Raw genomic sequence first — 15041 nt, 5'->3', positions numbered from 1 at the left:
TAAAGCAAAATTATTATTTCATTTGGAATATTTTGGTCTTACACCCTCTTGCCCTCTTCGTGCTCTATCCCCCCCCAAATATTTGCAGGATGCACGTGGTCCACTAGCAACCCCCTCCTCGTGAATCTGCCTAAATCCAGAACCACTGCTCACCTTCACTCATTTATTCCTCTATTCCCACCTGTGGAACCGCCTTCCACACTGTCTTCAAACAGCAATATGCTGTATTGTTGTTATCCTATAGGGATAACAGGAATAGGTCTTCCCCTATCCTATAGGGGGAAGCTTAACTAACCCTCCCCCTGTAGGATAGGGGGTGGGTTATACCTGTTGCAGGGTTTGTTTCTACAATTAGTGTCCCCAGTTTTAATGGTACCACGGCGTTTCATTGACCCCGAAGAGTAATAACTCGAGTAAGGTTTATCCAATCTGAACTGAATTGCCCTCTCTTGATAGCCTTGAGCAAGGTGCATTTGTGCTTTATGGACATCATATCCCTCTGGGTTAAATGTCAAGGTCAAATGGCGGTCTGAATAAAATAACGTATTTTTTGGCATTACTCAATTTTGCCAATGTGGAATTTTCAAACGAACAAGATGTTCTTGCATCATAATAGTGTTGACCGGCACTGACCTGATTGATTTTTCCTGCACCTGATTTTTTTTTTTTTGAAGTATCCTTAACCTACCTTTTTTCGGATGGTGACCTGGAAATGTGGTTTTCGAATGGTGACCTGGAAATGTGGTTCAGTACCTTTTTTCGGATGGTGACCTCATTTACAAAAAACACCTTTTGGATCATAACTTGAATAATTTTCATGACGACCACACCCATTCCCTATGGGAGCAGCAGGAAGGGTCATTCTTCTCTGGGGTATGTATATTATAGTAGATCTAGGGTCAGGCCTCAAGAAGGTCGAGGGTGTGTTCATTTACCAAGTTTCTTGCAGAGCGCTCACCAAGTGGCTTAAGCATTCAAGCAAGCACTCCATTGAAAACCGTTGCTAAAGCACAGCTGGCTTGGCTTTCTTGCTTGGTAACTGAACACACCCCGGATTTCCTCCCTTTCAGTTTCCTGTTCAACAACCTGACCCAAGTCGGGTTTTTTGACCTGATTTTTGTCCCTTATTCTACCTGTCAAGTTTGGTTGTGATTAGATCAATATAATGACCGAATATATCGCTGTCAAAAATCACAGACTGCCAGACCGACACCAAATTGCGTATTTTAGTATGATGCGAGTTTTATAGATATATTGTAGATGGGGAAACATTTTCTTAATTTACATTCTATCCCTAAATGTTGAAGGGTCAAGGTCATATGGCGGTCTGAAAATAACATGTCCGTATTATATTGCGGGTGTCGGGGGAGCGTTACCCTTGGCTATGCTTTGTGATCGCAGATATCTTGTTAATAGATGCAATTTTGAGGCAAAACAAAGTACAAGTTTTTCCCTCTTCCCATTCACTCCTTCCCCCAACTTGAGGAGCATTTAAAACAGGTGAGTCGGTAAGTGTTGATGCTCTCTTTTTGTACAATTTGTGTTCACACGAGACTTGCATTAAGCACAAACTGGGAAAGTATTTACAACCAAATTACAACTCTGTACTAAGCACAGAATACAGTAGAAAACAATGACAAATGCTCACACCTGTGGGCTCACTTCCACCATTTTACCATCCACGGTGTTCCACGACACCTCATTAATTTGGTCCCATGCCTGGATACAACAACAAAACAACATGCATTTTAAAGGCCATTTTCCCTGCTAGAGCGGGGGTTAGCCTTGCGGTCCCCATGACAATCTTCTCCATTTTGCCCTATTTTCTGCATCTCTCCTTGTTAACCCCCTTGCCCGCATTTCTTCTTCCACCATCTTTAGCCAAGTCTTTCTCGGTCTTCCCCGTCTTCTACTTCCTTCTACATTCATTTCCATCACTCTTCTCAACCAGTCACTTTCATCCTTCCTCAACACATGACCAAACCATCTCAACCTGTTCCTCTTCACAGCATCAATCACAGGCTCTATTCTCATCATCTTTCGCAATTCGTCATTTGTCTTCCTCTCTCTCAACGATACTCCGCACATCCGTCGAACCATTCACATTTCCACCCTTTCCAACATTCGTTGCTGCTCTACGTTCATTACCCATGTCTCGCTCCCATGCCTGGATACGTCATTGAAAATGTCAGTGTGCGCATGTGTTCATGTACAGTGATGCTCAACAGAAGGCACAGAAGGGATATGTTTATTGAGGTATTGGTGTCTTCATTTTTAGCTCGGCGATCAAGGTGTGCAGTAATAATAGCATCGTCACATGATATGCAAAGCGCAGCAACACTCGGTGTGCAATGCATAGCAACTATAAGAGATTGCACCACACTTGAAACACAGGCCCAGTGGAGCAGATGTGGACTAAGACCACCGTGACACTTGATGTTACTTTCGTTGATGGAATAATTCATCGTTTTAAACTTGAGAACAAAACTTGTGTCGTCATCGTCATTGTCATTGTCATCGTCATCATCATCATCATCATCATCGTCCACCGTGCTCTACACAGAGAGTCGGTTCTGCCAAAGCAGATTCTTGGCTAGGGTTACAATCCTGAATGGGTTTGGTCACCACCCTGCCACTTGGTCCTCCACTGAGTGAGTAGGAATTTGTTTTTTTTTGTTCAGGGTGCCAATGATGGCTCACCTACTCTTCAAAGGAGCCTTTGACATCCACCAATTAATGCCACTAGATGGGATGCCCAGTTTAACGTCCATCCAGAGACCGGCACACATTTTGATGCATCACCCGATCTGCAAAATCTTTAACTTTTAGATCCCTTTGCTGTCCAAGTTATGAAATAAGGAGTTCTTTAATTGTAGCACAATGGACATTATCCACAAATGGAGGAATTGTGCCGCCAAGTCAACCATATCCTTCCACCATCTGCTCCTGATCCGAGCCATTGGAAGTTCTCGTTCAAATATTCCATATGAAACTTCATTTTCTTTTTGCTATTTATTTACTTTTTACTGTGATCTCAGATTCATCAAGGAACTTGTACATTTATCGCATTCAGTACGAGGGACATTAGTCGACATCATTGTGTGGTTACAAGGACTTGGACAATGGAGAAACACGTAAATGGGATTTGTACCTGGATTCCCTGCGTCATGAGCCAGGGGTTGATGGGAACACCAACAGGCCAACCCAAATGAATGGTGTACCCCTTTCTCTGGTGGGTGGTTTCGGTGGTGTGTTGGTGAAGAGGCCTTGCTTTTTGAGGTCTCTTGACATGCTGTAGGAGGCGCTATGATGATTTTGATGGATTTGTTCAAAGCAAAAGGTGAATATCAATGCTTTTTTTTTCTTTTCTTTAATTGACTATTAAAATTATCCTGATTGAGTATAATTTCATAATGACCATAATTTTATCCACTTCTTCCCTTTTTGTCTACATTTTTATTTTAAATAAATCTGGAATGCACACATTTACATTGACAGTCTGCATTGATCTTGTCACCTTGCACCTCCTGTCCCCTCTGTCCCTACTGGACCCTCCTCCTGTTGTTTGATTGTAAAAATGAAAATTGTTAATTTTGAACGCTGCTTTCCTGTGTCTACATTACCCATCAGTGCATGGAATTCTCTGCTTGGAGAATCATCCCACTTCGGAATGTGCTATCTCCCAAAAAACTGAGTGAGGTCAGGCCTTTGGATTTCATGCTCTGTTCTTCCATTTTCTGGCCTAAAGGACAAAATGTGCTACCGACTCCTCTCCGGCCTTGCTCCCCCAGCTCTCTCTGTGCTCTGTCCCCCAAATATTCCGACAGGTCGCACAAGATCTGCCAGCAACCCTCTTATGGTTAAACTGCCAAAATCAAGACTCTGCTCACCTTCACTCCTTCATTCCTCTTTTCTCCCACCTCTGGAACAAACTCCCTCACTCTCTTCAATCCCACTCCTCCCTCCAGGTCTTTAAAACAGCTGTTCACCACCATCTCTTATCTTGGTGGATACCCCAATCCCCATCCCCATCCAATCACCCCCAATCCCCATCTAAAACCTTGATCTTTTCTACCTCCGCTAATTCACCCCAGATACACTTTTTTGAAATTCCAATTTCTTTCCTGGAAGTCCTTGCAGTGTCCATATGTTTTATACCTCTCCCACCTCCCCCCAAGCCCTCTCCCTTCCACAGTTCTCTCGATGTCCCTGCTCTCAAATGTTGTGTTTGTGTCGTTCCCCCCCCTCTCCCCATCTTGTCTTCCGCTCCCCATATTTTGTGTTTTATGTGTCGGTTTGACTTTTTGTGTGATTTTTCGCTCTTTCACGAGCCTCGATCTTGTCTCCAAAAAAAATAAAAGAAAGTGCCAAATGTGGTTTTTAACCTGAACGTCAGGTTGGTGATCAAAAGGTGATCCATCACTGTTTCCCAATGTCGACCCAATTCTCAATTCTGCAGTTTTTCAGAAAACATCACATAAGTGGTTTATTTTGTACAAAGGATGAAATCAACAGGATCGAGGTATGCTAACCGCCATGGGAAGCAAGGAGAAGCTGTCGTTTTGTGCGTTAACCCTTCAAATGGGAGCGAAAGAGGGTAGCGGCCTTTGCAAGCAAGTTGTTCATTCGTTCTTCATTCTTGTTGTGCACAAAGTTTACCGGTGGTGAGGCGTGGGAAGAAGTGAATGTTAAGAGGTTTGCAGAGGCTCCTCTGTGCACAAGGATCTTGTGTTTCTCTCATTCATCAGATTCATAATTGGTGGTTGCCACAGATTACTTCTCTAAATGGGTCTCATGCTGCTTTGATGGATTCCTGCTGCAGATTCCCTCAGCTCCAATGCGCGGCTTTCTTTGCTTAAATTGCAATATTGTGCAGCTCTTTGGCACCGCCTCGGTTCTGAGTGCGGTTCTTTGTCTGAGGAACAGTCAAGCTGTTAATGTGAGGGCCAATTGTGTGGCTGCATGCCAGCACGGGCCTAATCTGAGCTGGACATTTTGCTTGTTTCATGAGGCTTTGTCCGAATAGCTCGATGTGCGAAATGCACAGATTATTATCTGAATTGATTTGATAAAATAATTGAGCCGTGATGGATGTGATCTTGGCTCGCTGTGATCCCAGTGGAATTCGGTGTGAGGAATCGGGTGTTCACAATCTCATCGGACGTCACATTACTTATGCTTTGGAGGAATCTGCTTGTGGGTTTTTCTCAAGGACTTTGCAGGCGTTTTTATAAAAGGTGATTTGTGCTTTTCAACATGAAACAGAGCCTGGTGTTGGCCTAGCGGCTAGGGTGCCAGCTTGGGATCCTAGGATCCTGGGTTCGAATCCCGGTCGATCGCTGAATTAACACCAGGGGGGTTGACTCAGCCCGTCATCCTTCCGAGGTCGGCTAATTGAGTACCAGTTCACTGGTAATTCCCTGTTTGTCGTAAAAAGGCGACAAAAAGGGTTGGCGTCAGGAAGGGCATCCGGCCGTAAAACATTGCTTCAAAAGGGGGACCGAAAAACAACAACAACCACGGTCCCCGAAAAAGGCCAACCCCCGCTTTGCGGGGGAAAATGGCCTCTAAAGGTTTTTTTTTTTTTTTTTTTTTTAACATGAAACAGACGGTATCGTCACAGTGTGAGACTGATGGCAAACCAGGCTGTTGACATACTTGAATTCCTGTTTTTTGAGTTAAGTCGCTACTCATGCTTCATAGCAGAATTTGTAGGCCGTTTGTTTATTTCGGTTCTTGTACAAACCATCAAGTCGTTGCTATGGTGATCTGGCAAGAGCATGTCGGAGAGGTAATTGGGAGAGCTGTTGTGATGTTCTCTGTGTGGAGGCGTGAACACCTTTTGCGGATGCTGCAACTTGGATTGAAATGGACGAACATGCCTGCTGAGCCGAGGTGATGTTCCTTGGCAACATTATTACTCACGCTTGGATTTTTAACTCCTTTTGGAATCCGTGAATTTCCTTCTTTCTTTCTTTTTTAAACTTGTGTTTTAGATCTTGCCAGATTGTTGTATTCTTTCCCTCTGATGATGCAACATTCAAACAACAATTTTGGTCCATGCTGCAAGTCTTCTTCGTTCGTATGCAGCACAAGGCTGTGCGGTAGCATCATTGGCTGAGGGTGCGGCTGATGTAGGTTAGGGTAGGATTTACAATTTGTTCAAGGTGCTGGTGATAGCTTGCCCACTCTTGGTGAAGGACACCATGGGAACTTTTATATCGAATTCTGGCAGACGGGGTGCCCGTTCAAAGGCCATCCAAAGGACGAATTGGGATGACGGTTTAAAGCTGGGTCAGGATTTGAACCTGACCTCAAGTGTGCGTACCTCAGGCTGCAAAGTTTTTGTGACACCTGGAGGATCTGCCGGGTTGCTTACAGGTGTGTCCAAAAAATGAATAGGCTGGAAAAGTAGAAGGAATTTTTTTTCCCTGTAAATGTTTACTTTTAAACGGTTCTTACTCAGCCTTGACTTCAGTTTCTTGTTGTACCTTACCTGCTTGCCTTTTTTATTCCACAACTGGAATCAAGACGTTTCAGTGAAACATCTCATCTCATTATAAGTAGAGGATATCTTCTTCTGTATGTGCCTCTTCAAACGGTCTCCAGTATTAAGATGAGCGACTTGCAAAAACGGAGAGAGTGGCACACTTCCATTTGTGGTTGTTGTCAGTATCAACCCTGTTCTTCCAGGGACTGAGTTGTGGTATATAAAATAACTTTTTTTTTCATCCATTCGACCTTCCATCAAGCTTCCCGGCTTTAATGCAAAAAGATTAAGTTTTCAGGAAACCTTGTGGTTATTGCAATGGTAGTTAATATACCACAATTCGTTGTCTATTTGATGGACGCTTTTTTGCCTCCAGCTACAAACATATTGAAAACCGTACACCTATTGAATAAATGGGTAGCTTTCCCCAACGTTGTGCTTACAATCTCCTCTGATGTTTTCAACAACTTGTAGGTATTTTAATTTCATTGAACTGGTGTTTCGGTGAGTGAGGCTTTATCCATGAGACTCGGTGAGTGAGGGAATGTTCATTAGATTTCACCTCGATTCTCGAAGAGGTTGATTTATGAAAACGGTCGTGATGTCCAGATGTCCGTCCGTCTGAAAGTTAACGTTTCGCTATTTTTGCTACTCCTGCCTTGTCACCTGGCTGATTGTTTTGAAACTTCACACATCAATACAAGACAGTATCCCACACAATCGCTCGGGCTTTGATTTTTCTGTTTTGACTCATGTGGGCTCCAGGGGGGATTAACCCCCAAACATTTGATCCCTACTCGACCCTTATTTACCAACCGGTTGCCCTGAAACCTGAAACAGCCCTTCCATTCAATGGCCCGCACAATTGCTCAGGCTTGGTTTTTTTTTTTTTTTTTTTTTTTTTTTTTTTTGGATCATGGGAGCTCCAAAGGGGAGGGGGGTTCCCACAAATCATCAGAGGCCTGAATGATGATTTCAAGAGATGACGGTCAGCCCACTCGAGGGATTGGGGGGGGGGGGGAGTGGGTAGTTTTCCCGATAGGTTCCTGATTCGCGAAAATCCGCCAATGTCGAGGAAAATCTGCGAATGTCTGGGGCATTGTTTCAATGAGGAAAAGGGGGATAGGTTCCCAGCCATGAAAAAGGCCGCGAATGGTGACACCGCGAAAGTTGGGGCATTGTTTCAATGGAGAATAGGGGGATAGGTTATCGGCCCGGCCGTGGCCGAAGCCGTTGATTCCGCCGTAGCACGCTAACGCGTAGGCTCGCGCGTCCCTGGTCCGCCGGGGCTCCGCGGGTGTCCTACCGTGCCTGACGCCGCTATTCTCTCAACGTTCGGGAGTAGGCGCCGGTGCCCGGGGACGGATTTTCAATGAGGAAAAGGGGGATAGGTTCCCAGCCATGAAAAAGGCCGCGAATGGTGACACCGCGAAAGTTGGAGCATTGTTTCAATGGAGAATAGGGGGATAGGTTATCTGTTCCTTGAAGCTGTCAAACCATCCCCTGCTCGCTGTGAATGAACTGGGGCTGGTCGTACCCTTATCGCTCAGCGCATCACTCCTGCTCGTGCCACCTGTGCCAGCCAGATGCTTGTAAATAAGTCTCACCTTTGCACGAATTAGAGGTCCACTCAAAGGCATGCTCTTCTGCACATTGTCCTCTTTGATATGCTGAGAGCCTTCTCCATCCTTACTATGTTGACGTCTCAGACCTGGGCAACCACCTTGGTGCTCGCCACAACACTTTCTCGGATCGCCTTCTCATTCTTCCGTATGTAGCGAATGGTGGATTCATTTATGCCGTAATGCCTACCCACAGAGGCCACACTCTGTCCTCTTGAAAGCTGGTCCAACAGCTCCATTTTCTGGCTCGGGCTCATCCCTTTCTTCTGCCTCTTGGCAGTTGTCGCATCTCCGGCATGATATTGCACTTGGGAGCCATGATCAAAGGATGAGCAGAGTGAGAGGCAAAAACACTGGTGAAAGCAACGGGAAAAGAAGAATGATCCAGACCCAGAACGCTGTGGACATTAGTAGTCATGTGGGCATTGTGGGTAGCTGTGAGAAGTGTGAGTAGTCTGCCCATTGTTTGTGGGGGGTGTTATTGGGTGATGCCATATTCAGTAGTCGGATGTAGTAGGATGCGGTTAGCTTGCGGTTGAGTGTTTTCATTCTGTACAGTAACTCCTACGGGATGATGTGTTATGCAGCTGGTCGGACATGCCTGAAGCTATGTTTATCGTGCGAATGGTGGGATATGCCATGCAGGTTGCTTATAGCGCAGCTAAAAAAATGTTTACGCGTCCTCTAAAAGCCATGAAAACGCGAAGCACAGCGCTGTGAATGTAGGAGCAGGTCGCATTTTATCAGCCGCGAATACGCGGGGTCCGTGAATGTTGGAACCTTGAATGTCGGAACCTTGAATGTCAGCGTCCAAGTGTACAGCAAATTCAGTGCAAACAACGACCAACGATACCAAGGTCAATTTCAAACCCGGAGGCAAACTGTGCAGAAGTTCTGGAGCAGGATTCAACAAGTCAGCAGCTCTCTAGTGCAATCTGGTTTACCGTCGCTCTCAAAGCCCTCGTTGCTTTGGAGAAATAAATGTTCACAGCTCCGGCACACTCAGTTCTGCACACTTGGAGACTCTTCCTGCCGATATCAGGTGCTTTCCTCCATTATACACGACAGCCGTCCTCAAAATAGCTCCTTCTCCTCCAGTGGACAGTCACTCTCTCGGCTTTTACGCCTCTTTCAGAGCAGCTGTAACGTGCCGTAACGGCCAACAGCCTTTCTACGTAATCTGCATCGCCAACTGACAACAGCCCATGAGATAACCGCTGATCTGGCCTTGTGCTGGGCAGCGTGAGCAAACTCCCATGTTGAGGCAATTGCTGGCTTCCTCAATGCTGTTTTGCCCTGACAATCAGCTCCTGTGGTGAGGCTAATGGCTGGCTATCTCAATGCAGATTCGCCACAGCTGCACATTCTCATGGCTGTAGCTGCAAATCTCTCATGTGAGCTTTGTCAAGATATGTAAACAGGGAAAAATAACATTAAAAATTCACAGCCAGAGGTTTGAATAGGGGAGGACAACAGTTGGAACGGAACAACAAACATCTCTGTACATGCGCAACGTATATCAAAACAAATGGTAAGAAACAACTATCATTGTACTAAACAGTTTAATTAACACCTAAAGAGCATTCCCACAACAATATCATTAAAAATCCTTGAGTAAAAAGAAAAGCTTTAAATTGGTGGGTTCTCTCAGCAATGAGATATGGCAGTGAAACATGGTCTCCAACAAGGAGGGTCGAGAAAAAAATGATCACCATGTAAAGGGCCATGGAAATGTGCAGTCGTGGTGTAACCGAGTAAGGGATGAGAAGAGAAACCAGTGGAATGGCAAAGTTTGCAATTGGAAAAAACATAAACTAAAATTGAACTGAGCTGGACATGCAGCAAGAATAATGGACAACTGGGGGACAACAAGACTTCCAAACTGGAAACATTTGGTCCTCTTTTATTCCCTCCTGTGGAACCTTCCACTTCCACATCCTCTTCAATGTCACTTCCCTGCAGGTCTTCAAGACAGCTGTTCACCACCATCTTGGACTCTCCCCAATCTAAAACTATTATATTTTCTACTCTCGTTAACTCCACTCCACCCAAATCTCTCCTCATTCCAAATTTCCAGTTTTCCCTCCTGAGAGGTCTCTTTTGTATCCATCTTGTCCACCTCATGCATCCTCTCCAACCCCATTCCTCCCTACTCCAATTGTTTGTCCGCCACTCTCTATCTTGGCCTTTGGCTCTGCTGTTGGTGTTTCCACCCTCTCCCTGCTGTTCATTTTGTCCGGTTGTGTCGTGATCCGTTCAGTGTACTAGAAATAGCTCTTCCATGAGCCTCAACTATGTATTGTATTTTTAAAAACTGGCAACTTTTAGAAGGAGTTGAGGTTGACCAGATATCAGATGGAGAGATGAAATTGCAAAGGTTGCTGAAGTACAGTGGCCTCATATTTAATTACATGGACCATGTTGGGGAACGCCTTGGTCCTGCAGTGAACTAATTCGGCAAATCTGGTCAAGTTGATTGTCTTGAATTTTTTTGTATTTGAAGCCCGAACTGTTGCCAGCCCCAACTTGTCCCCTTCATCACTTGGTTTAATTGTCCCCCGTCCCCCGTCGCACCGCGGAGCGAAAGGGGGACTATGGTTTTCCCGTGCGGACGTGCGTGCGTGCATAAGCGAAGGACCGAATTCTAATCTGGTGTGTGGGTGCAACTAGGCATATATGGAAGAATTCACGAGCCTCGATTCAGTATACAAAAAAAATAAAAATAATAATAACCCTATTGAAAATTAGGTCGCCACGTCAAAATCCAAGATGGCCGCCGCCATGTATGTCTGAAACTTGTGAGCGGAATATCTTGAAAAATAAATGAACTACTAACTTCTAATCTGTTGTGTAGGTGTATCTAGGCATAAGGAAGAACGCTATTGAAAATTGGGTCGCCACGTCAAAATCCAAGATGGCCACCACCATATATATGTCTGAACCGTGGGAGCGAAATATCTTGAAAAATAAATGAAGTACCAACTTCTAATCTTGTGTGTGTATGTATCTAGGCTTAAGGAAGAACGCTATTGAAAATTGGCTCGCCACGTCAAAATCCAAGATGGCCGCCACCATATATATGTCTGCACCTTGTGAGCCAATATCTTGAAAAATAAACGAACTACTAACTTCTAATCTGGTGTGTGGTTGTATCTACACATAAGGACGAATGCTATTGAAAATTGGGTCGCCACGTCAAAATCCAAGATGGCCGCCTTGCGTCTTCCACTTTGTCAACTCGCATCACTTCACCGACGGGGGACCTAGGCGTAACGCTTGTTGATGTTTTGTTTTCTTGTACATGTATTTTGTAATAAGAATTGGTGGAAAATATTGTTGGTTTGTTTGACCTTTCGGTGCACTTTCGTATTTGTGTAAAAATTGGCACAGGTGAGTGATTCTTGGTTTGAAAAGTGGGTCCGAGCATAATTGGGGCAAGACCCATTAAGGTAATTATCTGCCTTTCTAATCGGCTCTGGTGCATTTTTCTGCATGGGTTGTTTCCAAAGAGATTTAAAAAAATTCATTTTGAAATATTCCTCATCAGCACACGCTTTCAGTTTGTCTTCATGAAAGGAAATCTTACTCTAAAATATATTAATAGTGTAGTTTGATAAAATTGCTTTTAGTAAATATTTGTTGACAGAAATAACTTGCATTGTCCATGTGCGTTTCAATTCATGAAGCCATAAATGCTCGTTGATGAGCCAGCGTCACGTATTGGATACATTTCTGGATGACTCGTCTTACCTTTGTCTCCTCAGGCTCCAGAGTCGTACAAGAATGTGACGGACGTAGTAAACACATGCCATGCCGTGGGAATCAGCAAAAAGGCAATCAAGCTCCGGCCCATCGGCGTCATCAAGGGCTAGAGCACTTGCACTCCTGTTCTTGCACCACCACCTGTCTTTACAACATGGTACCTCGCTTAATAAACAACGTGGTACAACATTCTTTTTCTGATCTCTGAATTAAAATCGTACAGCCCTCATTCATCGTCTCGAGCATTTGTTGTTTGCCTGGCGTATTGACACAGGGTCGACACCGCATTGTTCACCATCAGCTTTCTTCTTCTTTTTTTCTTTTTTTTTTGGTATACAGAATACAATAAATCTCCACATTACAGAATACAAAAATATGCAATAAATAATTAATCGATTAAATGATTAATCAATGAATCTAAAATATCCTTGATAGCCACATCACTTGGTCACTGTCGTGTCCAAATATTAGCTTCCCAGCTCAAAAGGGGCCTGAGATATTGCCCAGATGAGAAAGAAAATAAATAAATGATTAATAATGAAAATAAATAAATAATAATCTTTTTTTTTTTTTAATTATCAATTGGCTAATAGAACACATAAACCACCACCATTTCATCCGAATCTGTAACTTTAAAAATAATAATTAATTAAGTCATTCATTAAATAATTAATAGATTAATTAATTAATCAATTCAAAAATACCCTTTACAGCCAAATAACTTGGTCATTGTCATGTCCAAATATCAGCTTCCTAGCTCAAAAGGGGCCTGAGATATTTCCCAGATGAGAAAGAAAATAAATAAATGATTAATAAAATCATAAACAAATTAAGTATTAATCAATTGGCTAATAGAACACATAAACCACCACCATTTCATCCGATTCTGTAAGGTCATTTTTTTACAGGTCATGGTTTTACATGTTTACAGGTCATGTTTTTGGCTGAGGTTGTCATGGCTGTGTTGCTGATGTAACACCCCTGTAGGTTCGGGCATTTTTTTTTTGGTAGTTGTTTTTTACGTTTTAGGCCCGTTGATGGGCACAGATTTTGATGTGGTCAATACACCTTCGTTAGGTATCACATGTTAGGTATGTTGTGGCCACGTTGCATCAAAATCGTGTGTTTGGTTCAAGTGCTAATGACTGAAGTGCTTACTGACTCACAGACACACTCACTCACTCACTCACTCACCCACGGACACTGCTGATCGGATAAGCTCACCGGACTAAAGTGCAGGTGAGCTAAGACAAACGACATAAAATAAATTGGGGAAAATTGTAGCATGCGGTACCTTACTGTATTACATTCATGTCACAGGTTTTGACCACAGTGCGGTCATTCTTGGTTGAGCCTTGCCAGAGAGCACTATTGAGTTGCTGTTGACCCTCCTTGGTTTCTAACTCTCCCCCGCCTAACATCAGATGGTGGATGGTCCAGGGTGCTCTCAGGTGTAATCTGGTGTGGTTTGTGCAGCTATTAGCATTCTCATGCTTCTCTCTGCCATTTCACGCTCATTACTTGTTTTTTGCGTGCCCATCCCCAAGGGTAAGCCAGTAAAACATGATCGGATTGAGAAGCATGTCGGTATTAAAATATGAAACTATTTTTTGATAATTATGCCAGTAATTCGATACTGAGGGAGTCCTTTTTAATATTGATCGAATTTTCAGCCTCGTCTTTGGGGTCATCCTTTCCTTGGCTGGTCTTATCGGATCGATCAAGGGGTGCCTTTGGCTCCCATGTGTTCAATTAACGAACACTGTACGTTAACCCTGAAATTAACCCTTAATGTTGACAAATGGATATTGTTCAGCACTGTTGCTTTGTGTTTTTGGGAAATGGATCATGGATGTAATAATTTGTACTTTATACTCTGCAGCTGTGTTTTGTCATGCCATGTCTGCCTCATGCCAAGCTTGGTGTGGCGGTATTCCCTGAACATTGGCATCGATGTACCCACAACAGTCACACCAGCTGATGATGCTTAACATTGGATTTTTATTAATAATAACACCAAGAAAGATGCCGTGCATAGTAGATGCTTGCGAAATCCAAATACACAATAGTTGCCATGGAAACAGCAATTTCGTAATTTTACCTAATCAAGTGTTTTACATGATTGATTGGTATGTGTAACAGATTGGGTTTGTACATTTTCTAATCGTGGCCTAATAGGTGTTTTGCATGTTTCGGATGGCCTTGACCTTGACCGGTGACTAATTTTGACCAAATTGTGCTCACATATACGAGACACATATGTACAAATAAGTTGTGTAAGTTTCAATTGACGTAATGAATAATTATTGAGGTATGGCAATAATAAGGTCACAAAGTCCCATTTGATTTCATTGGGGTGATCATTTGTGTCGTTGAAACCGTTGACATGTCAAAACAGCTAAATCGATCATTGGGATTTTTGGTGAAACAATTTAGTGATCCAAAATGCAAATTCTGTTCAAATTTCAAGTCGATAGGATGAAAATTTACGATTTTAGAAATTTGACCTTGAGGTCCAACTTTTTGACATGGACGATTGGGAAAATGGCTGAACAGAAGTGATCGACCAACCACTGATTTTCATTTGCTGGCTGAGTAGAATGCAGCGAAGCAAACCGGAAGTCTCAACAATGACTGTCAAGTTATCTCAAAAAGTAGTCAGGAAACGTCACCTTGCTATGACCTGACCTTTGAACCTCAAAACGTCAGGCTTCCAGCTTTTGAGTCAATAAACTGATTGGTTAAGTTTCGATATATCTCAAAAACAATAAGGGTTCTAGCTTTTGGCTAGTTCTACCATGTGGTGAAGTTTGTTGAAGTTTGGTCTGCTATTATAACCTGGAGGAGAATGTCTGACAAACAAACAAATTCAAAATCACTCATGGAGCGACACTTGGCAAAACGGAACAAAGTCGAATGGCGCTCAGTTGAGCATCCTTTTCACCTCAAAAATAATTAGTGGTTGAATTCAGTGACCTGATATACAAATCGTCTTCAAAGTTTAAGTTAATCGGATGAAAAGTGACTATTTTAGAAATTTGGCCTATGTTGACCTTTTGGCAGATGTTGACCTCAAAAATAGTTGGTGGTTGGTTTCAGTAAGCTGATATGCAAATCCTTTTCAGATTTCAAGTCAATCGGATGAAAAGTGAGGATTTTAGAAATTG

At 43.2% G+C, this 15041-nt stretch overlaps 1 protein-coding gene across 1 annotated transcript in view; it reads left to right on the top strand.

The window, feature by feature from the left end:
• Positions 1-12103, top strand: part of RTCB (RNA 2',3'-cyclic phosphate and 5'-OH ligase) — an 84071-nt gene extending 71968 nt beyond the window's left edge. Inside the window, exon 12 of the mRNA XM_068132038.2 lies at positions 11877-12103. Within this exon, the coding sequence (XP_067988139.1) occupies positions 11877-11984 (108 nt within the window). The 3' untranslated portion in view covers positions 11985-12103. The remainder of the gene's footprint in view (positions 1-11876) is intronic.
• The last annotated feature ends 2938 nt before the right edge of the window (positions 12104-15041 follow it).

This window comes from Myxine glutinosa, chromosome 12 (assembly GCF_964187855.1).
Source record: "Myxine glutinosa chromosome 12, kmMyxGlut1.1, whole genome shotgun sequence".
Lineage (NCBI taxonomy): Eukaryota > Metazoa > Chordata > Myxini > Myxiniformes > Myxinidae > Myxine > Myxine glutinosa.
The sequence above is the reverse complement of the archived record's forward strand: the minus strand, read 5'-3'. Positions and strand labels throughout refer to the sequence as shown.